General features: G+C 34.3%; 2 protein-coding genes across 9 annotated transcripts; one reads left to right on the top strand and one right to left on the bottom strand.

Moving 5' to 3' along the window:
* LOC109344290 (myosin-2 heavy chain-like) lies at positions 11,704-24,139 on the top strand. 8 transcript variants are annotated; one of them, XR_002107308.1, is made up of 12 exons: positions 11,704-11,835; positions 12,544-12,711; positions 13,574-13,774; positions 14,422-14,544; positions 14,770-14,807; positions 14,886-15,015; positions 15,712-20,730; positions 21,366-21,497; positions 22,063-22,164; positions 22,245-22,387; positions 23,498-23,819; positions 23,886-24,139. XR_002107308.1 is itself a non-coding variant. In XM_019583000.1 (12 exons), exons 2-12 carry the CDS (start codon positions 12,634-12,636, stop codon positions 23,742-23,744), a joined length of 6,180 nt encoding a protein of 2,059 aa, XP_019438545.1. In that variant the 5' UTR covers positions 11,704-11,835; positions 12,544-12,633; the 3' UTR covers positions 23,745-24,139. The 8 variants fall into 8 exon arrangements, 6 of the variants coding, with proteins under 6 accessions (XP_019438545.1, XP_019438546.1, XP_019438544.1 ...); XR_002107309.1 differs by having other exon boundaries at positions 23,498-23,837; positions 23,882-24,139; XM_019583000.1 differs by having other exon boundaries at positions 15,712-15,956; positions 15,990-20,730; positions 23,498-24,139.
* Positions 25,104-26,902, bottom strand: LOC109344291 (F-box/kelch-repeat protein At1g22040-like). Its single transcript, XM_019583004.1, has one exon. It carries the CDS (start codon positions 26,727-26,729, stop codon positions 25,188-25,190), a length of 1,542 nt encoding a protein of 513 aa, XP_019438549.1. The 5' UTR covers positions 26,730-26,902; the 3' UTR covers positions 25,104-25,187.

Raw genomic sequence — 27,412 nt, 5'->3', positions numbered from 1 at the left:
GTGATGAGGGCAATAATTGCTCCAAACAGGACCTTCTAAATCAGACTTGCAACTATGGAATCTCAATGTCTTTTTGCATTGACATTAACAGAAGACTCTTGGTTGTGGCACATGAGATTTGGATACTTGAATTTCAGAGATCTGAGTATGCTAAAATCTAGAGACATGGTTGTAGGATTGCCCTAAATACAACTTCCAAAGAGGATATGTGACAATTGTCTCATAGGCAAGCAACCTAGATCCTCATTCACTTCATACACACCTTCCAGGGTAAATGAACTTCTACATGTGATATATTGTGATGTGTGTGGCCCATTTGACACTCCCTCTTTGGGGGAAAGCAAATACTTCATCACCTTTGTAGATGAATTGAGCAGAAAAGTATGGTTTTATTTGGTGAAGGCTAAGAGTGACACATTCTCAACATTCAAGATGTTCAAAGCCTTGATTGAGAAGCAATCAGAGAAAAACATAAGGACACTAAGGACAAATGGTAGAGGAGAGTTAACTTCGGGAAAATTTGAATACTATTTCAAGGAACAAGGAATTGTGCATGAGGTGACTACCCCATACGCACCTCAACACAATAGGATAGCTAAGAGAAGGAATAGAACCATAATGAATATGGTTAGAAGTTTGCTAAGAAGCTAGGAACTCTCACATGATTTATAGGGAGAAGCAACATCTACTACAACCTACATTCTAAATAGATGCCCAACTAAAAGGCTTGATGGCCAAGTCCCTAAGGAAGTATGGCCAGGTGTCAAACCATCTTGAAGCATCTGAGAATTTTTTGATCTCTCTGCTATAGACACATACCTGACCAAAAGAACAAGAAACTTGATGATGAATGTGAAGCTATGATCTTTTTGGGCTATAACTCCACAGGATCCTACAAACTATACAATCCCGAGACAACGCATGTGGTATTCAACATGGATGTATGTTTTGATGAAGTCAACTCATTGAAAGGATGAATGGAAAATCCTACTACTTTGGAAAAAATGTACATTGATTGGGAAGTTAATAATCATGTGTCAGTTGAGGGAAGCTTAGAGACAACTACCTCAACTCAACTAGAAAGTACAAGACCAACAAGGGCAAGGAATCCACTTCCTTGGTTATCAAACTATGTGTTGAATCCTGATGATGTAGTAAGTTATGAAGGAGATATTGTGCAACACATGGCCTTATTTGCTAATACATAACCTATTAGTTTTGAAAAAGTAGTGAACAATAGTACTTGGAGAGCAGCCATACAAGAATAGATCAAATCAATAGAGAAGAACAACACTTGAGAATTGGTGGACTTACCAGTTAAGAAGAAGCCAATAACTGTCAAGCAGATTTTCAAAGTTAGGCTAAAACATGATTACATTATAACTAAATACAAAGCAAGGCTTGTAGCTAAATGGTTTATGTAGAAGGAAGGACTTGACTACTCTGAGGTCCTTGCACTAGTGGCTAGATTGGAGACAATAAGACTCATAATTGCTCTAGCTAGCTGAAAAAGATGGAATTTGTGTCAATTGGATGTTAAGTATGCTTTCCTAAATGGTCCTTTGGAGGAATTATGTATGTTTCTCAGCCACCTGGTTTCATCAGTAAAAGAAATGAGAATAAGATACTTAGACTAAAGAAAATACTCTATGGATTGACGCAAGCACCAAGAGCATGAAACAAGATAATTGATAAATTTCTCTTTGAATCTGGTTTTCAGAAATATGCATTAGAGTATGGTGTGTACATCAAATCAATAAACTAGAATTGTGATGCTTTGTTTATCTGCTTGCTTGTAAATGAACTGCTAATAACAGGTAGCAGCCAACAGGGAATTGAAGATTTGAAAAGAAGCCTAAAGGGTGAGTTTGAAATGGCAGATTTAGGAAGACTGACATACTTTCTTGGTCTGAAATTTCAACACACCAAGAGAGGGTTATTCATGTACCAAAAGAAGTATCTACTTGAAGTATTGAACAAATTCAATATGGCAAATTGTAATCCCACAGAAACACTAGTTGAGATAAATCTGAAGTTGGACAATGGTGAGGGAGAAGTTGTTGTGGATGTAACTCTATTTAGACAAATAGTGGGAAGCTTTAGATACATTTTCCACTAGACCAGAAATGTGTTTTTCCTCATCAAGATGAAAAAATTAGTTCACATCTCATGGCCTATTCTGATTGATATGGAGATATCCTAGATAGAAAAAGCACAATGGGGTATGTGTTTATGATAGCAGGTGCTCCTATTTCTTGGTGTTCTTATAAGCAAAAGTTAGTGGGACTATCCACTTATGAAGCTGAGTATATAGCAGCTTGTGCAATAGCTTGCCAAGCAATTTGGTTGTCCTCATTGCTGCTAGAACTTGTCATTGAAGATGGAGAAGTGATAGAATTGTTGATAGATAGCAAATCAACAATTGATTTAACCAAGAATTTAGTCTCACATGGCATAAGTAAGCATATTGAAACCAAATACCATTACTTGAGGCAACATGTAGCTGAAAGAATGATCAAGCTTGTACATTGCAAGAGTGAGCTTCAATTGTCTAACATATTTACTACGCCATTGAAAATTGATAGATTCAAAGACTTGAGAAAGAAGATTGGAATTCAAAGCTTGAAATAGGGGTAGTTTTGAATGTTTTAGGAGTTTAATATTTGATTGTAATTTTGAATCATGGGGGGAGCTAAATTGTGATTTAAAATTCTGTTAAGTTGGTTAAGACTTACTATAAATAGCGTATAATGCATTTTCATTTGTAGAGTATACAATCAATATAGAAACTCAGTCAATATACTCACTTTTCTTCTACTACAAGTTATACAATTTGCATTCTTCTTTATTCCTTCATTCTTTCGTTTTGAATTCATTCTCCTTCTTTCATTCATTTTGTTTATGTTTCATTTCTTTCTTTACATTCTTTGTTCAACAAGAATAAGCTAACATATTTCATTTTAAGCGTAACATATAAATACATATGAATTTTTTAGTGTAAACATTTATATAAACTCAATATATTATTTATACATTTATATTAGTTTTTTGAATAGTCAATAATAATTAAATATGAATGAAGAATGATACAGTGATAGTGTATAAAACTCATATACTATGATTGTATACATTTTCTTCTCTATCTTTTTAAGAAGAGTAAAATATGTTCGCACACCCTGAGTTTTAGTAAAATTATACAATTCACCCCTCCATTTTTATCTCTACACAAATCATCCCTAATTTTATACATATATTACATTGACTACTCATGCATGAGATATAAACATAATCTTTTAAACAAATAATGTGTCATGAGTGTAAGTAAATATAAGAGTCAATACGTCTTTATTATTTTTGGTTCATTGCAAAATATTATAAGAGTTATATAAACAACATATCACTAGAATTATTGATAAAAAATAATAAAAAGACATTGACCCTTATATCATTTTGATTTGTTTATGCAATGAATCATATTTTGTTTAACTTAATTATGGTTACTACGTATTTTTTATTTAAATATTATACTTATATCTCATGCATAGGAAATCAATGTAATGTATATATAAAATTAGGGGTGATAAAAAGGATGAATGATTTGTGTAAAGACAAAAAATGAAAAAACCACCCATCAAATTAGGGGCTTACTTATTATTACTCAAAAAAGTTAAATAAGAACAAGATTTTTTTTTTTTTGGGTTATGAAAGAACTTTGTTTTAATAATAAGTCAGTGATAGTAAAATTTGGGCTTACTCAATCCCTTTGTCTAAAATTTCATTAATCTTACTTATCTTAAATTGATGATATCCATGGAACAAATATGAGCATCAAACACAGAGAATGAGTACTGGAGGCAATGAACTTTACCATCAAACACAAGAACAAAGAAGAAGCATGGTGAAAAGAAAGACAAACAAGATTCTGAATAATACCTCTTGGTTTCTTTATTATTGAATGAAGATAATCAATAGAGTACATAATGAATACATAGGAAAAGAAGAGCCAATAACTACCCTAACTAGTTGGCACAAAACTGAACAAAGAAACAAACTTTCCTAAAGAGGAAAAACAGAATAAACTGAAAACTGAAAAACAGATTTCTAAAAATGGAAATGAATGGCAGAGATCATTTTTCATCTTCAATTGTTTAATCAAGGGAAACTTGTGGTTATTTTATCATCCTCCCTCAAGCTGGAATGTGAATGTTGGACATTCCAAGCTTGGATGTTAAGGAATGAAAAGGAACATTAGGAAGAGCTTTGGTTAAACAATCCGCAAGCTGATTAGTAGTGGAAATAGGAAGAAGATGAACCACACCTTCTTAGAATCTTTCTCTAATGGAGTGACAATCAATCTTTATGTGTTTAGTTTTCTCATGAAACATAGGATTGGCAGCAATGTGAAGAGTAGATTGATTGTTACAATAGAGCATGATAGGAGTGGCATTGGTGACTTGCAAATCAGGGAGAAGAAAACTCAACCATCTTGCCTCACAACCTACCAAGGCCAGGCCACGATATTCAGCTTCTGCAGAGGACCTAGAGATTGTCCCCTGCCTCTTGCTTTTCCAAAAGATTAAGGACTTACCAGTGAAGAAGCAAAATCTAGTGATAGATCTTTTCGTGTCAATGTAGGAGCCACAATTTGAGTCACTCTTAAGGCTGCTTCATAATGAGCATTAATGGTTTTGGCAAGAAACTGGCTTAAGTGACCAACAGAGTAGGCTATGTCAGACCTAATGTGGGTCAAATATATTAGCCCCCCAACCAATCTTCTATACTTTGAAGCATCACTGAGCTGAGTACTAGATTGACTATATAGCTTTATTGTAGAATCCATAGGAGTTGTGGAAGGTTTAGCACCAAGGAGTCCTGTATCATGAAGAAGGTTCAGGGCATACTTCCTTTGACATAGGTTGACGCCATCTTTTGATCTAGTAACTTCCATGCCAAGGAAGTATCTAAGCTCTCCAAGATCCTTTATGTTGAATTCTTTGTTAATAAGGAACTTGAGTTGATCAATTTCCTTCATGTCATTACCTGCAATAAGCAAGTCATCAACATATACTAGAACATTAGTGAAACTATTAAGGATAGATTTGGTAAACAAAGAATAATCAGCCTTGGATTGAGTATAACCATATTGAGTTAAGACAACAGTGAGTTTGACATTCCATTGTCTGTTTGCTTGCTTTAATCCATACAAAGATTTCTGAAATTTGCAAACTAGAGAAGTGTTTTGTATGGGTATGCCTAGAGGTAACTTCATGTATACTTCCTCCAATATATCTCCATGTAAGAAGGTTGTATTGACATCCATTTGGTGGATATGCAATTGTGAATGGAAGCAAGAGCCAATAAAACTCTAACATTAGTCATTTTAATGACTGGACTAAAAGTCTCAAAATAGTCAAGCCCAACAGCTTGAGTATACCCCTTTGCAACTAATCTTGCCTTATATCTATCTATAGTCCCATCAGCTTTATGTTTGATTTTAAAAATCCATTTACAACATATAAGTATCCAAGTATTGTTCTCACTTAAGGCCATTAATTCATTATTTATGGCCACTTTCCAATGATCATATTGCATAGCATCTTTATAAGAAGATGGCTCAACATTGGAGTTCAAGTTGAGAATAAAGTGCTTATACCTGGCAGATAGTCTGTCATAGGACATATATGTAGTTAAAGGATATTTGGTTTTGGATATTGGAGCTAAAGATAGAAGGCAGTGATAATCTTGGAGATGTGTAGGTGGACCTCTTATTATTGTGGATCTTCTAAGATTTGGAATGTTCTCTTCAAGAGGAGGAGCTTCATTATCAACAGTCTGATTATCAACAATTTCTTCTACATGATTCTCCTCAAAAGATTGCAAAGGTGAAGAGAAATATAGGAAATTATCATTAGATGTGAAAGAGTAGGTAGGTAGAAAGAACTCATCTTTTCTTATGTTAGTAACATCAGCATCATTAGTGTGAAAAGGAAAAGTTTGCTCATGAAAAATCACATTTCTAGATATGAAAATCTCTCTTGAATTCAAGTCATAAACAACATATCATTTTGTGTCATTTTTAAAACCAAGAAACACGCATGATCTAGGATCTAGCTTCTTTCTATGATTAATTAATGTGGATGCAAAGCACAAACAACCAAAAACTTTAAGGGTCATGAGATTAGGATCATGTTTAAACAAAATTTGATAAGGTGACTTATTTAACAAGTAAGGACTAGGCTTCCTATTTATGAGAAAAACAACATGACTTACTGCATAATTCCAAAAGCATTTAGGGAGAGAGGACTGAAACAATATGGATCTTGCTATCCCTAATATGTGTTGATTCTTTCTCTCAATTATACCATTTTGTTGAGGAGTTTCAATACATGTGTTTTGATGCAAGATACCTTTCAATGAATAGAAATCAGTAAGCTTAAATTCAAGGCAATTATCAGTCCTTATGCATTTAATCACAACATCAAACTGAGTTTTAATAAAGTTGACAAAGGATTTCAACATAAAAGAGGATTCAGATTTAAGTTTCATTAGGTAAATCCATGTATATCTAGATTTATCATCCATTATAGTCAATAAATATTTATGTCCTAATATGGATGGGACAGAGAGGGCCCCCCATATATCAATATGAATGAGATCAAAAACATTAGATGATTATGAGGTACTAGATTGGAATGGCATTCTTTTATGTTTTCCAAAATAACATGCATCACAAGGATCAGTATTGGTTCTAGTTTGAATAAAAGGGAACTTTTTGTTCATAACCATTAGTTTTGCATGAGATAAGTGACCTAGTCTCTTATGCCGAACATTATTGTTACAAGAATCAAACCTATTGATATAAGCAGCAGTATTAATAGGTAAGCTAGTGTTAGTGAGAGCATACAATCCCTTCATGTTTTAAGCTACACCAATCATCTTCAATGTATTCTGATCCTGAATCAAACACTTCAATTTTGAGAAAACTAACTTGCAATCAAGAGCAGATGTTAGTTTAGATATGGATATTATATTGAAATTGAAACTAGGAATATATAGAACATTGGATAGATGGAGATGATTGAAGAATAAGACACTTCCTAAGATAGAAGTTATGACTTCACTTCCATCGGGTAGTTTAACAGTTATAGGTTGAATGTGATTGAAGGATTGGAACTAAGACAAGGTGTAGCACACATGATCTGTGGCACCGGTGTCTAGAATCTAATCCTTTGATCTTAGGAATTGAAAACAAAAAGTCTTACCTGAAGGATTGGAACTCATCTGATTAGTTATGTGAGAAGGTTGGTTATTATGCTGCTTCATCATGGATATAAGGGCCTGTTGTTGGTCCAATGTAAAAGGCATAGAACCTTTGATTCCTTCTTCTTTCTGATCCTTATCATCAATTTTCTGATCAGCATCATTGCCTTGCTTAAGACTAGTGACACTGTTTATATTGCTATTGAGCTTAAAGTTGGGGGAAAACCATGTTTTCGATAGCACACAGCAATAGTGTGACCACTTCTATTGCAGAAGGTGCAGACTTTGTTGTTGTTACCTCTTCCATTATATCCTCTTCCCCTACCAGTGAAACTAGAAGCAGTATTTTTGTATCCTCTTCCTCTCATTCTGCCTCTTCCATATGTTTCTTCTGAGTTGTTGGCTAGGATTCTTGGATCTTCAAAGGGTAGGCTCATTTGTCTTTCTTGTTGCATTAAGGGAGAAAAAGCTTTATGTATGTTGGGTAATGGTTGCATGAGCATGATCTGAGATCTCATAGCTGAATATTGTCCATTCAGTCCTTTTAAGAATCTAATGACATAATCATTCTCCCATAGGATTTGATAATAGGAATCAAGTGGCAGTGGCATTTGGTCTCATATAAGTAAGATGGTATGGGTCTAAAATTGTCAAGTTCTTGCCATAGATTCTTTAATTGTGTATAATATGCATCAATGGAAAGGTTTCCCTTCTCATGCCATACAATTCTTCCTGTAACTCACAAATTCGAAATTCATCACCTTGATAGTATCTCTCTTTGAGGCCATTCCACACCTCATAAGTTGTTTCCAGCCAAAGAACAGAAGGGGCTATAGAAGGATCTAAGGTTTGATTTATCCAGGACATGACAAGGGTATTGCATCTGCCCCAAATTGGAAACAGAGGTTGGTTAAGTGAAGGTTTGGGCAAGGTGCCATCAATGAATTGGAGTTTGTTCTTGGTTTTCAAAGCCATTGACATGGCCTTCGACCAATTGTGGTAGTTCTTTCTAGTTAAAAGAACTGAAACCAACATTATTCATGGGTTTGCATTAGGATGCATATAGAAGGGACTAGAGGGGTCATTCATAGGGTTCATAGCCATGATAGAGAGACCAGAAGGAGGATGAGAGAAAGAAGGTGAAAACAAAAGCAATAAATGGTAAAGGTAGAAGAGAAAAATGCGTAGTAGAGCTTTACTTATTAAAGCTCTAATACCATCTTAAATTGATGGTATCCATGGAACAAATATGAGCATCAAACACAGAGAATGAGTATTGGAGACAATAAACTTTACCATCAAACACAAGAACAAAGAAGAAGCATGGTGAAAAGAAAGAGCAACAAGATTCTGAATAATACCTCTTGGTTTCTTTATTATTGAATGAATATAATCAATAGAGTGCATAATGAATATAATCAATAGAGTGCATAATGAATATATAGGAAAGGAAGAGCCAATAACTACCCTAACTAATTGACACAAAACTGAACAGAAAAACAAACTTTCCTAAAGAGGAAAAACAGAATAAACTGAAAACAGAAAAGCAGATTTCTAAAAATGGAAAGGAATGGTAGAGATCATTTTTCATCTTCAATTGTTTGATCAAAGGAAACTTGTGGTATCACCTTACATATCTATAATTAAGTTCCTTCGTTTCATTTTCACACTTTTCAATTTGTTATTAATCTTGATAATATTTATGTATTTTCAGTGTAAAGATTTATACAAAATCAGTATGTCGTATATTATTCACTTATATTATTTCTTTGGAAAAATCAATGATTACTAAAAGTGAATAATGAGTAATGGTTTGACAATTTATAAAACTCTCATATTATCACTTGATATATCTTTTCCCCTTTTTAATAATTTATTTATTACTATGTCACATATACGTGATATGGAATAAATTTTACTTTTAAATTCCATGATTCTTTTGTTTATACTCACAATATAAAGATTTATACATAGTTATTATATCATCTATCATTCATTTGGAATATTTTTTATAAAGACTCAATGATGATTAAATATGAATGACAGATGATATAATGATAATATATAAAACTCATATATTTTTTGTGCATACATCTTTTTATGATGATAGAATTATAATTGAAACTCATTTTTTTTAGTTAACAAACATTGCAGACTGATAGAGGAGTCCAAACAACACTAAAATGATTTCATTGTCCTAACTCCCAAAGTATACCATAAATGTTAGAAGGATAAGGAAGTTTTGTCTTCATGTCCAAATTTAGTCAGAATCACTATACTATGGAGAAATGCAGAAAAATCAGCATGCAATAGAACTTTAGGTATGAAAATTAAATAACAAAATTCTTAGGATTATTATTTGTCTAAATTAGGCAATAATAGTTGAAGGATAATGACTAGCCAGAAGCACATAAAAAAAAAGTTTCACTAATCAAATGCTTTGATGGGTTAGTGAAGTTGATAGAATATCTAATTCCCCAAAGCTCCATTTCACCTTACATTACAATACCCCAAACAAATCTCTCTCTCTCTCTACCTTCCCCAAGTGGAAGTGGGTCTTGCAATCTTGCCTCCAAAGATTCTATCTTCCTTGCTTCTTAAGCAATCACATATGTGCAGAAAAAATATTGATGTTTTAACTGTGGTTGTAAGACGTTCTAATATACCTAACTTACACTGGAGCCTCCAATGCCCACACCATCATTACAAAATAGTAAATTATTAGTATATGTTTGAATTTAACCCGATTTTAACGAAGAAAACTTGACCTGACTAAGTTCCAAGTTCAAGTTAGGTTTTGAGTTTGATGATACTCATTCTAGAATGGAGAAATATTATTTGTCCCAAAACAAGTATGTTCTTATGTCATTGACCAATCATCTTATTACAAGTAATATAAAAATATTATTTTATGTTTTTAAAATTTTATTTTTAATTCAGTGTCATATTTTTATTGGATTAAAACAAGAAAGTGAGACAAAAATAAGAACATGAAATCTCTATCACTCATTCTATCCCTTTTACAAAACTAACCTTATAATGTGATTGGCTACACACTAACATGAGTTTAAGGTCCATTTTGAAATAGAGGATGAGGTTCATATTTTCAACTTCAAGGAAATCTAGTTCTAGTTTATGATTTGGGAAGATGAAACTAAGGATAACAAAAAAATCTGACCAATAGGTGCTGTGGAAATACCCACAACAAGTACCCGTAATAATAGTTTATGGGTGAGAACGAGTTTCATGATGCCCGCCCCGTGCGTATCTGCAAATTTATAAATTTATTTTTTAATTAATTTTTTTATATATATTCTAGTTTTTTATTATTATTTTAAGATTATATATCATATACATAAAGTTCATAATAAATTACACCTACTTGACTATGATCATAAATTTATCATATAAATATTATATTATTATTATAATTATTATTATTACAAAATATATAATTAAGTTAAAAATATGCTGGATACTCACAAATATTGCGAGTTTGGGAACGAGAAAGCATTACTCACGTCTGCATCTGATTTACTTATTCCCGTCCTTAATGACTTATGGGTAGACAAATAAAAGAAGTTTTAGTGAGGTCATCATTAAGGGTGAAAATAGATCAGGTTAGACCATACTTTGCCTTAAATATGCTCAACCTATATATCATATATGAGTCTAAACTTGACTTGTTAGTATGTTTAAAAAAATTTCAAAACCTAGACCTGACTTGTTTAAAAGTGTGGTATGGTCTTTTAACATATTTAAATGCCTATTATAATATATGATCATGAAATATGCAATCATATCTACATTAAATAGGGTTATAGGTTTACTTTTAGTTAGACTCATCTAATTCTAATAATTAAATTATATTTTTGTATATATTTTCACATTAATATTATATATATAATAATATTACTTGTATTAAGATAGTATAATTTTAACATTGTTATATAATATAACTAAATAGACCAGTATGTTAGGCTTAATAGACCTTTTAGGTGGCCTAAAACCTAACATGTTAAGCTAAATAAGTTTTTTAGAAAGCCTGAGTATGACTTATTCATAAAAAAAGTCTGGTCTGACCAAACCTATTATATGTCAGATAATAGACCCCTGATAGATGGTCTAACCTATATTCACCCTTAGTCATCACCAATCATATTGCAAAATTTATAAATACATAGTAAAAACTTAAAAGAGAGAAAAATATATGTATTGAAAGTATAAAATTTGTATACATTGTCATTCTATTATCCACTATTCATTTTCGATCATTATCAATTTTTCAACAAAATAATTCAATGAATGATGAATATACTAATTATGTATAAATCTTTACGATAACAATACTTAAAAATTGCATTCAAAACTTAATATGTGGATAGTCTTTTGACGGTGGTAATTCCTTGTTGGTAAATTTTGGGTCCACTATGTAGTATGTAGTAGTCTCATTTTCTCAATCCATATCTTTTGGGTCTTCTTCTTTTTTCCATCTCTTTCCAAATTCGAATTCTTTCACCTCGATCTGCCACTTTTCCCACTCAAAAATTTCACCTTTCCTCTTCTCTCAGCAAGGTATGAAATGACTTACTATGCCATGGAACAAAAAAAGTTTTTGTTTTTATTTTTATTTTTCTAATCTGGTTCTGTTTCTATGCGCTTTTTCCTTCTGTTTTGGTAATGTTGGATTTAGTTATGCCATTTGTGGAAAAATGTTTGGTCTTGTGAGTTCAGATATAGAAGTGTTTCAGTTCAGTTGGAAAAACTCTTGTCAGATTGAAAAATGTATTTTATATAAAAGTTTTTGATGTTTTATATTGGAGATCTAGCATTTTTGTTATAGTGTTTTTGGTTATTTTCATCAAACTTGAAGTTGGAAAGTATGGTTGAGTTCTAAGTTATAGGTTGGTAGTGCTAGAAGTTCCAATAGGCAATTGTTGCCACTTTTGGCTGAACCTTTTGAATCTATAAATACTTACAAATTTCAGCAAAAAACATTTTGCTGATAAATGCATTGCTCATTTCGGATCGAAAATATGTGCTTGTACTGTCCCTTTACTCTGCATGTTTGTTGACATGAATAAACATTTAATTCATCTAAGAAATTTTAATTTCTACTGTTTGTAATTTTCGATTAGTGAGTTCTAAATTGGTTTGAGGGGTTTTCAAATAGTTGAGTTTCTTTTAAAGTTTGCTTAATGGAGCATGAACTGATGAGGTTAGAATTATTTAAGTTTGTTAGGATATGTGTGAACGTGGATCCTTTGTTTCTCTTGCATTCAGGTGAAATAACTGGGTTTGGGAACTAGGAACAAAAGTGGAACCTTCTGTTTATGCTGTAATGCATGTTAGGTGTAATTAATTTTTTGAAAAATGTCAAGAGTCACTAAGTGGAAGGTTGAGAAGACAAAAGTGAAGGTGGTTTTCCGGCTCCAATTCCATGCTACACATGTAAGTTTCCCAACTATGCAAAATTTACTATTTTTTGGGTTCTTAATTTTAAATTTCATGGCAAAAAGTTTGTTTTTGTGTTAAGGGATAAAAAGTATGTTTCCTATAACTTTTTATTTGAACTAGAGAACTCTAATTTGTCACTTGAATAAACTACTAGTGTTTACCAATAAGGTATTGGTCTAATAGTGTAAGACCTCGCTAGATCCCTAGGATGACCAAAAGGTCAAAGGTTCGATTCCCGGGAGCGACACTTGTTAGGAGGGGCAACCACACACCCCGAAAGGGATTAGTTGCTTACCCAAAAGGTGGGGGATACCCTTGGTAGTACCGAAAAAACTACAAGTGTTTAACTTTGACATTATTAAACCTAAAATGATCTTTAGTCTTTGTGTGAGGAGTGAACACTTCTAGATTTATGCAATTGTTGAAGAAGATTAAAAATTCTTGACCAAGCTTAACATACTGTGGCATGAACATGATAAGGTTCAAGTTCCTCCTGTCTTACTAAAAAGTTAATCAAACTCTAAATAGAGGTCTTTTAATCCAAGTGTTGAGTTCTTTATCAACTCAGCTCTCCCAAACTCATTGGTAGTTTGGTGCAATTGTTTCAAATCATTGTTGTGTCTATCTTCACTGTTTGCCATTTTAAAATGCCCTTCTTAGAATGTAATATGAAGGAAGCCACCTCACCTGCTGTATCTGTTTAAGAGTTACATGGCCCTTAATATGGTCAGCATTAACCAGCTTTGCTTTGTGACTGAATTATTGTTACTATTGTTGATTCCTTTTACGCATTATAGCTTTAGATCTCTATCTTTATGCAATTACTGAGGATAAGGTTTGTTTCTGCATGGTCTAGATTCCACAGTCTGGATGGGATAAACTATTTATCTCTTTCATCCCTGTTGACACTGGGAAGGCTACATCAAAGACAACTAAAGCAAATGTGAGAAATGGAACCTGCAAGTGGTCAGATCCAATTTATGAAACTACGAGACTTCTGCAAGACATTAAAACAAGACAATATGAGGAGAAGCTTTATAAACTTGTTGTGGGGATGGTAATGTTCTTTTCTGACTTTTAAATGGATATATTCTATTATGCCATAGGACTTATAGAGGTGTCACATGTGAGAAGCTGAAACCATATTGCACAAAACTGACCGTATTGTATATGATTCACACATAAAGCTTCACTATATTACTCACATCAATGATGCATATTGTATAAGCTTAATTTTTTATTGAACCCATAATCTCTGTGTTAGATGTTAATTATTATTACATCATATGGTAGTGTTTTTTTTTTATCATTGATAGGGAAACATTTTTTAGGGGACATAATCCATGCGCACTCACACTTCATGTCCCGCAGCTCTATCAACTGAGGTGACTTTTGGGGACATATTATCTAGTAGTGTGTTGCAATGATGAAATATATCTTTGAATTCTTTTTTACTTAATAACTTTTTTATCATAAATAATTAGCTTTTGAATGGATATTAATGTTGAGAATAAAAGTTCACTAGTATTTTTTAAAATTGAGTCTAAAAAGTTTTACAGACAAGCTATCCTCTCCATTGTTGCTTGCCACCATCTGAAATATTTAAGTGTTGTCTTTGTTTTCCAGCAAGAGTGACTCTTGTGGTTGTTTGTCTTGTTAGAAGTTAGAACTGTACTAACTTTATTTTTGACCTAACTACTTCAGGGTTCCTCACGATCTAACATCCTTGGTGAGGCCAACATCAATTTGGCTGATTTTGTTGATGCCCTGAAGCCTACAGCTGTCACTTTTCCTCTCGATGGAAGTGAGGCTGGAACCACACTACATGTGAGGATCTCTGACCTTTGTATTTCTCTGATGTAATTTTCTGGTGTTTATCCGTTTATTGGTTATGAACTTGCATGGTTATGTAGCAGTACAATCTAATAGGTTGTGCATTTCCATTTACATGGCAACAACATATCACTCTTGCATCTTTGTTGAGAGTTCTTCAGTCGCTAGGGATATAACTGGTATGACCTTTAATGTTTGTTTCTTCTTGTTTGAAGCCAGGTCACCGTGCAGCTGCTCACTTCGAAAACTGGTTTCAGGTACCATATAATGAGTACAGCATTTCAGTAGGTGCTTTAGCTGCAAGTTACTCTTTTAATGTTATCATTTACTTTCAGAGAATTTGAGCAGCAGAGGGAACTCAGAGAGAAGGGTCTACAAACATCCTCTGACCAAGGTACTCATGATGAATCTGCTGATAGCAAAGAGTCATCTCCTGATCAGAATGTCAATAGTCATATAAACAAGGTCTCATACCTTCTCTCCTTGACAAGTTTTACTTTATATATGTTCTCTAAGAGGTTATTAACTCTTGGTTGCTCAAAGAACCTAATCAGTATTAACATCTTTGTATACACTGTAATAAATATTCTTATATGTTTTCTATACTGATATTTCTGATATTTACTGATCTGTTAGGAGTTATTCTATTAAAAGCACGTTAAATTGTTTATAGTCTGGGTTAATCTGACACATATTTGTGACAAATTATGTTATAGAACTATACTTGTGTCACTCTTACTTAAGATGTAAGATGCTATTTCCAGAGATATTCAATTCTGGTTGTTCCCTGCACATCTGACATTTAATTGTCTCGATATTCTTACTTGTTATTTATAAGCTCAAATCATATATATGTATTTATTGTTTTGCTCTCAGTGCTTCTTTTGGTTGGAAGAAGATCAACAAATTATTTGATACTTAACTAAGGGCCTAAAGCATTCTTAAAAAAACAGATATTAACATCAAATAATTTTACCCGTCTTAAGGCTGAGCAAGAACTCATTATAAATTCAATGTTCTTGGAGATGAAATGTTATTTTTATGAATAAAAAAATATGTGGCGTCCAATATCCATATGAAGAGTCATGCTTATTGGCTTGGTTTGATTTCCCCCCTCTCATCCTCTTGATGTGTTTTGCCTTGTTTATTTCATGAAATTAGGTCAATTCAAGAACGAAATTGAAAAGAGAAACTAAACATCTTCCTTGTGCTACTTCGTTTGGAGAGTCCGAGGTGAATGAAGAGTATACAGACACAGCTGCTGGATTTGATGGCTCTTCTTCTACATCAGGAAGCATATATACTGAGAAGCATGATATCTCCAGTATACATGAAGTGGAAAGCCTTAAAAGATCAATCTCTGGTGATTTAGGTGTATCTCTCAGTCAAAGTCCTCAGCCAGGGAAAGGAGATGCACCTGATAATCAGTTTTCATCACGGGGCCGTGATTGGGTCCACGGTTGGAGCATAGACTATTCAGCTGCCACTAACTCAGCTGCTGCTTTGGAAGACAACAGAAGTAGCATAGATAAAGGAAATTTAGAAGCAGTTGAGTCATCTATTCTTGATCTAAAACTGGAGGTGAGCTCTTTACAAAATCATGCTGATGAAATAGGAGCTGACACACAAAAACTTGTCGAGCAACTTGGTGCTGAGATTATGTCAGGAGAAGAGCTGGCAAAAGAGATTACTGTACTGAAATCAGAGTGTTCAAAGTTTAAAGATGAATTTGAGCAGCTTAAGAGTTCTAAATTAAGCTTGGCCTGTACAAGAGAACCAACTGAGACTGATCAGGATAAGTTATTTCGAAAGTTAGAGCCTAAATGGCTTAAGGGGCTTTTGCTCATGGAAGGTAAGTTAAAAGATATTAAGAAGCTGTCTATGGGATTTCCGGAAAGGGATTTTAGGTTCCTTAACTTGGAGTTAGAAGCACTGGTCGGCATTGTGCAGGATCTCAAACAAGAATCTGGAGGGTCAATTTCAGGGGCCAATGTTGCCAATGGGGTAGAGAACAAGAAGATGGATTTCCACATAGGTGAACAAATTTTAACAGATATTGGGTCTGATGCAGCTCTATTTCAACCTGAAGGAATGGCTCATTACCTTCCGATACCCGGCCTTGTGCCTCATGAGTTTGATTTGGTCGATCCTGCCCTTGCTTTGAAAGAAAAAGTTTTTGAACTTCTAAGAGAGCTAGATGAATCCAAAACAGAAAGGGAAAGCCTTGTAAGGAAAATGGACCAGATGGAGTGCTACTATGAAGCTCTTATTCAGGAACTTGAGCAGAGTCAAAGGCAGATGATGGTTGAGTTGCAGAACCTCAGGAATGAACATTCTACTTGCCTATACACAATTTCTGCTGGTAAGACTGAGATGGAGAGAATGAACCAGAGTATGAATGAACAGGCTATGAAATTTTCTGAAGAGAAGTGCATCTTGGAGTCTCTCAGCAGTGAGTTTGAAAGAAGGGCTATTTCTGCAGAAGCAGCCCTCAAAAGGGCTAGATTGAACTATTCTATTGCTGTGGGTCAATTGCAAAAAGATCTCGAAGTGCTTTCTTGCCAGATTCTTTCTATGCATGAGACAAATGAGAATCTCTTAAAGCAAACCTTTTCTGATTCTTCACTTCCAAATGGTGATGGTTTCCCAAAACCTGTGAAATACCGAAAACCTTCAGAAAGCCATACTTCCAATCAATTGCCATATCAAAATCAGAGTTCTTCCTTGCATAGACAACATTTGGGTGAAGACATTGTACTAAGTGATTTGAAACGATCACTTCAGTTGCAAGAGGGGTTATACAAGCAGGTTGAAGAAGAAGTCTGCCAAATGTATTTTGTAAACATATACTCAGATGTGTTTTCAAAGGCTCTGCAAGAAACATTGCTGGAAGCAAGTCTTGACATTCAACTCATGAAAGAGGAAAATTTTCGACTCACTCAGCAGCTACATCTCACAAATCAATCCAATGAGTCATTGGTGCTTAGGCTGCAGAGTGCTATGAATGATATCCTCTCACTAAATGAGTACAAGGAGATTTGCACAGCCAAGAGCAACGAAGTTGCTCACCAGAACCAAATTTTAGAAGCAAGGTTAAAAGATCTTGTTAATGAAAATAATCTTTTTACTCAGAAAATTAATGAGTTGGAAGTTGTCCTGACAGAGTATAGAGGTTGTGAGGGCAAGTACATGGCATGCAGTGAAGAAAACTCAGGATTGAAGAATTTATTGGAAAAAGAGAGCGTAGAAAATGGTCATCTTCATGACGAGATATCCATTTTACAGGAGGAGATAAAAGTTTTCAGAATTAAATTTGATGAGCTGGCTCCTTTGAAGGATAATCTGCAGAATAAGGTCAGTCTTGTGTCTACCAGGCTGCAGAAATTGCTGGCATCATATGGTGATAGTTGCAGTGAACTTTCTCTTTGTAGTAGATCTGCTTGTTTGGATTCAGAGTGTGGCGACATAGAAAGTCTCCTTTTGCATCTAGAAGAGCTGCAAAAGAGTGCTTTTGATAAGATCTTGTTACTCACTGATGAGAAGAAAGTTTTAGTGAATGAAAAACATATGGCTCAAGTATCCTTACACACAGCTGAATCAGATGTTCTAGTCATGAAACAGAAGTTTGAGCATGATTTACAAGGGGTGCTAAGTAATGTAAGTGTGTCTGGTTCCCTGTTGCAGAAACTTCAGTTAGACTTTGAGGTGATTATTGAAAGGATCAATGCTGGGTTTGAAGGTGAAGGAATATACTATCAGCATCACAAAGAATTTTTGTCCGGTTTTGATCATTTTGAAGCTGAGCTACAACAACTTAATTCCAGAAATAAAGAGCTTGCTCAAGAAATCATAAAGCTAGATACATTATGTAGTGATCTTGAAACATGTAATCTGACCGTAGCAGCAATCACAGAGGAAAAGAAAGTTTTGGAGTTGTCTTTACAGGACAAAACAGAAGAATCTGCCAAGATTTCATCCGAGCTTAATGTTTTGAAAGAAAGCTTGAATTCTATGCACACTGAGTTGCATGCTGAGAGAACTGTCAGAGAAAAATTGGAGAAAACAGTTGCAGATCTTACCACAGAGTTGAATGAAAAGCAATTCCAGCTTCAGGATTCTGATATGAACAGACATGAAGTTCTTTCCAGAAATCAGGAACTTGCAGAAGAAATTACAAAGGTAGATACCTTATCCAATGATCTCGAAATGTGTAAGCTAAACTTAGTGGCAATCACAGGGGAAAAGAAAGCTTTGGAATTTTCTTTACAGGGAAAAACTGAAGAATATGCCAAGATTTCATCTGAGCTTAATTTTTTGAAAGAAAGCTTGCACTCTCTGAACAATGAGCTGCATGATGAAAGAAACATCAGAGACGAATTACAGAAAAAAATTACAGATCTTATCACTGAATTGAATGAGAAGCAATGCCAGCTGCAAGATTCTGATAAGAACAGACAGGAACTTAATTCCAGAAATCAGGACCTTGCTCAAGAAGTTATAAAGCTAGGTGCTTTATCTAGCGAGCTTGAAATGTGTAAGCTGACCTTAGAAGAAATCACAGGAGAAAAGAAAGGTTTGGAGATGTCTTTACAGGACAAAACAGAAGAGTCGGCCAAGGTTTCATCAGAGCTTAATTTTTTGAAAGAAAACATGCTATCTCTGCACAATGAGTTGCATTCTGAGAGAACCTTCAGAGAAAAATTGGAGAAAACAGTTTCAGATCTAACCACAGAATTGAGTGAGAAGCAATGCCAGCTGCAGGATTCTGATGCGAACATGCAGGAACAAGTCAATCTCAAGCAACTGGTCACAGAATTGGAATTTGATAAATCAAGAATGGCAGAGCTTCTACAGAAATCTGAGGAACGGCTTGAACATGCTTTAAGAGAGTCTTCTTCTATTGGTTGTCTGGAAACTCACTTTTCTGAACTGCTTGAATTTTCCATAGCTACAGAAGTTCTTATGACTTCTACCAGAGCTCAGTATGAAGGTCATGTAGATGAGCTTGTCGAGAAACTTAATTCCACTTGCATGCAACTTAATGTGCTTCACAAGAAGAGTCTTGATGTAGAATCTGAACTGAATGACTGTCTTTGCAGAGAATCGACTTACATTGCAGAAAATACAAGATTATTAATGAGTCTTGACTCCCTAAAATCTGATCTAGAAGCCTCTACTTCTCAATGTAGAGCACTAATTGATCAAAATAGTGCAATAATAGCAGACCTTAATGAGCACAAGAGTAGGACAGAGAGTGTCAGCAATGTTTGTGCACGTGAAGGCCAGTGTGTTCTTGAGGTTAAAAGGTTGGAGCACTTGCTGGCTAGTTGTAGCAGAGACGGTGAAGAACTCTTTTTGGCCAAGGAAGAAGCTGAACTCAAATGTATTGTTCTCCAGGTTAAATTGGGTGAACTGGAAGTTGCAATAACTTCACTAAAACAATCAGATGATGAACTGTTAAGGCTGCAGAACCAATGTAATGACCTCACCAAGAGGCTTTCTGAACATGCTCTTAAGACACAAGAGTTCAAGAATTTGTCTATTCATTTGAAGGAACAAAAAGACAAGGCCGAAGCTGAGTGTGTTAATGCTCGTGACAGAAGAGGACACGAAGGACCAGCTGTTGCTCTTCAGGAATCCTTGAGAATTGCATTTGTCAAGGAACAATATGAAACAAAGTTGCAAGAACTAAAACAGCAACTCGCTTTGTCAAAAAAGCATAGTGAGGAAATGCTGTGGAAACTACAAGCTGCAACTGAGGAAAGTGAGAACAGGAATAAATCTGATTCTGCTCAATTAAAAATAAATGAAGAGCTGGGGATGAAGATCTTGGAAATAGAGGGTGAATTACAGGCTGTGATTTCCGAGAAACGCAATTTGTCAAATGCATATGACCTGATAAAGGCTGAAAAGGAGTGCTCAGTAATAACCCTCGAATGCTGTAAGCAAGAAAAGCAAGAGCTAGAAGCTTCTCTTCTAAAATGCAATGAGGAGAAGTCCAAAATTGAAGTGGAGCTTACCTTGGCGAAGGAGTTAAATGAGAGTTTGAGATCTCATACGAAAGTTCTAAATGAGTGCAATGACACATTGTCTTCATTGAATCCTACAGAAAAGTCTTCTCATTCAGCTTGCAGTCAAGAGCCAGAGAGTGCAAATTTACTCACAAATGTGCAATATGAGGTAAACATTTTTTTTTGGAAAGCATCTTTAAAATTAATTATCACTTCACAAAGGAACTAAAGAAGAGATCATCCTATCTGTAGGATGATATATTGATATTTGGCAAAACAATAAAAAAATAATTTTGATTACTGAAAAGTGTTGGTTATCCAAATTTCTTATGGATTACTTATCAGATATAATTTGGTGATGTAATCATATTATCATAATTTTAAGTCCTTATAAAGTTCTAAAAGTTTATGTCAGGGTTGCTTATCATCATTGAATGTTGAATCCTATTAAAGCTACCTGAAAAACTTATTATTTATCATATTAAAGCCAATTGTTTTGGACTACATTGGCATGGTTGCAATAAGAAGGGGGAGTATAGGCAGAACAGAGAGGGATAAAATTTTGGATCTGACTACAATTTATCCTTTTTGTTTTCTTTTCTTTCTCCCTGTCAATAAATTTTGGAACCCACTATAATTTGTTTTTGTTTTGTTTTCTTCCCCCTTGTCTTTATTTTCCTATTTACCCTCAAGGTAAGCAAAACCTTTAACTCTGAGGAAAATTGTGTAATATCCAATGTATGCATTCCTTCATTTATCTTGAGTGGTAAGCATTAACAATTTATTTGCATAATCATTTGATAGGACCCTCTTGCATCTAGAGTTATAAATGGATGCCAAACTCTTGGAACTGAAGAGGACTTGCAACAAAAAGAAAAGAAGCACATGGCTTTAACAGAAAGTTTGAAATCTAGCATTGACCATTTGAATAAGGAGGTAATTTTATAAGATGAACAAAATATTAGGTGTCATTATTTGTACCTTTTTAATCTATTCTAGTTTCCATTACTTCTTTCTCTTTTTACATCCTTACTCGTATACAGTCCTTGTCTAATATCATGTTGTTAGAATATATATGAAATATCTCATAATATAATGTTATCTCTTGGAGAGTATCTAGAGGATATTTGAATATGAGAGAATATCTTGCTTTATCATGACCATATTTTAGATTAGTTTAGAGTATTTAGAAGATGTCTTACAATCGAGATTACTTTACTTTATCTTTTATGATTTGTTTTTTTAAGTAATTAGGAGTCTAATATTAGTATAAATAGGTGTTAGTGTTATATCCTTTCTATCATATCATTCACTGCAATACCAACACTGTTTACGATATTGAGCATTCCCTTTTTTCCTTCAATACTTAAAACCCTATAACTTCACAACATATGCACTAGAAGATAAGGATAGCATTTGCACTTTCCTGGTCCTCGAGTTGTTATTTTTGTAGCTGTGTCTGATACCAATATTATCTCTGAGATTTGTTTTCTGATTGCAGTTGGAAAGAATGAAAAATGAGAATTTGCTTCCTCAAGTTGATGAATACAGTCAGGAGCCACATTTTCCAGGTCTTCAAAGAGAATTGGTGCAGCTACATGGGGTAAACGATTCTTCTTATTACTATGATTGCTACGAAACAAATCATTGTCCAGATTCTTATTTGTTTTGTACTCTGCTCAGGCTAATCAAGAGTTAGGAAACATATTCCCTGTGTTCAATGAAATCTCTGTCAGTGGTAATGCATTAGAGAGGGTGCTTGCTTTGGAGGTTGAGCTTGCTGAAGCGTTGCAGGCCAAGAAAAAATCAAGCCTCCAATTTCAGAGGTATACTCTTTTTGCAACAGTTAAGAATTAAGATATCTGATAACTATAGTTGTCATTTTGAAGCACTTCACTTTAATATTCTTGTTCTGTTTGTTTACTAAATTAGAATGTCAGAACTACTTCAATCAAATAAATTTTGATAAGATGCACCACTTGATCATCAAAAGCTTGTAAAGTTCCATGCAGGAAAATACTTGGAACAGTGACTTATCAAGCGTGTTGTCCTTCTACTATATTTGTAGCATTCGTGTTCTCACAGAAGCCCATTGGGCTTTGAAGCATGGGCAAAGCACAAGCCCACTTTACATTGTACTGAAGTTTAGTTTGATTAGAATGGTCAGGGTCAACGGGGCAACAAGGACCATATCTTGATTATGACCTGATTGTATAGGCATTCATGCAATGTCAAGAGTCAACTACCCCGAACTTATAACATTTGTTAGGGGGAGGTCCAAGATGCTCTAAAAGCTTTATCCTTGACGCGGCTCAAGGAGTCTGCAATACTATTACTATTAAAGGACCTATAGTATAGCTTGACTACTGCATAGTGCATAAATATTTTATTCCGAAGAGGTGTGCACCTAATTATAAAAATCTGCCACTGTATAAGTTCAACAATGGTTATGAAGTTCAGACACTGTTTCTCCTTGTCTTGAAATCATGTCTGGTGAAATAAGGAATTTCTTTCTAATTTATTATTAGGCTTAAACAGCAAGGTGGCAAGGTTGGTAATGTTCTCTCTTTAGGAGGCACTTCACTGAAGTCTTTTTGAACAACACTCGCTATTTGATTTTCTTCTCTGCCACTTGCTTTTAAATGTAACATACAGATAAATATGGTATTATTATGATTTAACTAAATAAAGATAAGACCATATACATGACATGATAAATATCTGCTTACTGTCTTGGAGGGTTTCTTCCCTACTATCAAATAATTAAGACAAATGCTAACCTTATAATTCTTGCATTAAGAAATGCAGCAGTTAAATACATTATTGTTCAGCATTTATGTCCTAGTTGACTTTCTGCATGCATGATTATTTATTGAAAAATTGCATTGAAACCATTCAACCACAAAGTTTAAGACATTTTCTCTCCTATGCTCCAGCTCTTTCTTGAAACAACACAGCGATGAAGAAGCAGTGTTCCGGAGCTTCCGGGATATCAATGAGCTAATCAAAGATATGTTAGAACTAAAGGCAAGACATTATGCTGTGGAGACAGAACTAAAAGAGATGCATGACCGTTATTCGCAATTAAGTCTTCAGTTTGCAGAAGTTGAAGGTGAGAGACAAAAACTCCACATGACTCTTAAGAATACTAGAGCTTCATCCAAGAAGGCCTCAAACTCATAATCTTCCTTCAGGGACCATTCCTTATAGCCATAAGTAATGCAGCATTTTTTGCACCCCTTGCACAAGCTAATAATAATTCATGCTTGTTTTAAGGTATTAGTGGCCCCATTATATCTTTCATCTTGTTTATTATATAGATAAATATTGATTATGCTATATAAGGGGTCCCATCAGCTATAAAGAGTTGTATTTTTGTAAGGGTTGGTACTTGGTATGGTGTTACTTCATTTCAAAGAAGCTGATAATTGGTGTAAATAAAATAGTGTTTTCCTTGGCTCTTTGAATCCAAGTATATATCCTTGTAACATCTACTTGAGTCTCAATGCTGTAATTGTTTTTTATGTACAGGAACAATATCTTACAAGATTATTTCTATTTAGAAAATTTTCTGTGACTAGTTGATTTTTCTCTTCATTTTTAGTCAGCTCAGCCAATTATGCTTTGATGAATCAAGTTATATACATGAATAATTTCTGGACATGAGTTGATTAAATTCTAAGGTTAAGCTAGCTGTAAGGGGAGAATCAAAATCTAGTCCAATTAAGCCTACACTACTTAGACTTAAATTTTCATAGCTTGCAATCTCAAAAACTACTTTTTCCTGCATAAAGCATCTCCTCGTATCATGAGATAAATTATCTCCTCTAGCTATTAAAATTATGACATGTGTCTTCGTTAATTATAAAGTTGTGTTGGGTTATCTAATTGGTTGATTGATTTCAATTGGTGGATGTAGATATTTCAAGGCAACACATTATTAATGTGGAAAATGTCCTTGTACAATCAACACGTGTAAGTCACAGAACTTAAAAAATGAAAAAAAAAATTGGAGGAGGCTATGCCACGAGTTCCTTGTCTTCATTATTTAATGTATTTAGTATTACTTTCTCCTTTCCGAAATGCGTTTTGTTAAGGGAAAGAAAAAACTTTATGACAAATTGTTATTGAAATGGTACATCTTGTAATAATAAAACAAAGTATTTACTTTTTTATTCCATAATATAGCAAAATCATTCTTAAATAGTAAAACTGTTACTTTAAAAAATATGAATACCTATTATATTTTTTTTCAACTATACTCTTAAGTATTTATAAATGTTTTTTACATTATTTACATAAGTTAATCCTTGAGGCAACAGTTAAATTAGTTACCTTTTAATCTTTATTATATTGTTAATTTTACCACATTTTTGAAACAAGTCTCTACAATTTAGTGAAGTGACACTACTTGTTATTACTAATTATCATTATTTAATACACTTCTCAACTCAAATACAAAATCTTAAACAACTATTATTTTTGGAACAAAACCATTAATTAACTGACAGTTTACCTCATAAAATATTAATCTTTAGATACAAACTATACCAGTAGTAATTTTACTATGATTACGCTATCGCAATATAACCGTAACCACAATTTAATACGACTTGAGATATCAAGCTAGATGTCAATAACTTGGCAGCTGACTAGTTCAGCCTGCCCAAAATCACAGCCTGCAACTACCTTCCAAACACCATCTGATTCGACAGTCGATTCTGGAATTTCGTGCGAGGAATTTTCTGATAAAGCTGTGGTTGATGCAGAAGAGTCCAAGTTATTCCTCAAATCAGCCCTTAGAACAACAATGTCATGATTTACATCTTTTGCAATGACATGAAGCTTTCCATGGAAACCAGCAAGTAAATATGGTGACTCTGAATCAGATGCATAACATATAGGCACTTTTCCAATGACAACTTTCCAAGCATCTTCTCCTTGATCATATACCTTAATCTTTCCACTCTCAGTAGAGCTAGAAGGGTCTAAACCATATAATTCACCATCCACCACAACACTCAATTTTGTACCTGCTTGTCTTGCAGGCCAACCCTCACCCATTCCACTCGGCATTTCTATCCACGCGTTTGTTTCAGGGTCATAGATTTCTCCTCCAACATCAACAAAAAATGGCCAAGCATACAAACTTTGAGGAACACACAACCTTCCCATGTATGAGGTTAATCCTGTGGCAATAGGCTTTAACATGCCAGCCAAAAAAGGAGTTGGTAGAACTTGAGCTCTTGAGAATGGCATACTAGGAACATTTGACCATGTTTCGGTAGAAGGGTCAAAAACTTCGGCAGATTGAAGAGGAACAAGTCCTGCTTGACCTTGACTAACCCCTCCAACAACATAAAGCTTGTTATCTAAGATACCTGTCTTACAATATGCCCTGCCATTAGACATAGAAGTTACTTTGCTCCATGTATTTTGTATTGGGTCAAATTTCCAGACACATTTCATAGTTGAAGCTTTGGAGAATCCACCTAGAACATAAAGACATCCAGCGACAGCTCCTATGGCACAACCGCATAAGGGCATTTCATCGGAAGCATCCTTTCGTCCGAGAAAGCCTCTAATAACTTCAGCAATTCTGATACCTTCCACCATGTTCCACATCCAAACTCTAGAAGAACCCTTCCTAGATTCTTCTTCAGCGACAAATTTGGGCATAGGAGGCAGTCTCTGCCATACCTGAGAACGAGGATCTAACGAATGCCAGTGTAGTTTATTGTCTTCATCTTTAATCAACAGATACAACCACTCTTCGATCGTCCCGAGTTCTTTTCTTACTTTATATAGTTCTGAACTTGTGATAGTTGCCTTCCATTTCCTTGAAACTAGCCTTAAATTTAGGTAACGAACTCGAGGAAGTCTAGCAATAATCTGAAGTGATAACTCATCAGGGAGATGAGGAATTAGTCTTGAACTCTCTTCAACAAAGGTTGTAGCTGACACCCTTTGCTTCTTACATGCCTCATTTGGAGATATTTCATTCCACTCACTTCTATAAGAACTGGATTTGGTACTAGCCACACTAAAAAATGAACCCATATATGGCAAAACTCTGCATGAAAACAAAATCACTAAGAAAGGAAATGATATCTCAAAAACTAAAGGCATTGTAACTTTGTAAGCATCAAATGAACCATATCCATCCATGGGAAATTAAAAAGAACTAGAAGAAAAGCAGCATAGGTAGAGAAGTAATAATAAAATGAAAAAACTCAAACAAGTTAACAATCCCTCCAAGACTTTCCATTTCAAGAAGGCAAAATACGTTTCAGTAAAAATTATAAAATTAATAAGAAAAAAAATCCCACATGACACCCTAACTCCTTCATAGTGGTGTATCACCAGATAGACCAAAATGTCAGATTTCGATTCCTAGAGCGACAATTGTTAGGAGAGGCAACACACATACCGAAAAAGGATTAGTTCTTTACCATAGGGTGAGAGGATACTCATGGTTATACAAAAAAATCTCATAGTAATATCTTGCCTTGGTTAAATACCTCAGAAAAGTGCAACAACAAAAAAACTCAATAGGATCTTCAAATCCAAACATGAAGAAAAAAGAAAGCACGACACATGAATGACATTAAAAGATGTAAATCATAGTCCTTGGACACATTGAAACAATGTTTCAGAAGTTGACCTTCACCCTAGTGTAGTTGTACAAACTACAAAGTGATGAATTGGAAAAGTCTTCATTCACCATTTGTTTCTCAAACAAATGAACAAACACTACATATATAATAGCATACAAAGAAGAAGTTGAAGAGTAAAACTATTGTCACAAATTCAATAACCCACAATCAAAATCATTAATACCATATAAGAAA

This window comes from Lupinus angustifolius, chromosome LG03, assembly GCF_001865875.1.
Source record: "Lupinus angustifolius cultivar Tanjil chromosome LG03, LupAngTanjil_v1.0, whole genome shotgun sequence".
In the NCBI taxonomy this organism is placed as follows: Eukaryota; Viridiplantae; Streptophyta; class Magnoliopsida; order Fabales; family Fabaceae; genus Lupinus; species Lupinus angustifolius.
The sequence above is the reverse complement of the archived record's forward strand: the minus strand, read 5'-3'. Positions and strand labels throughout refer to the sequence as shown.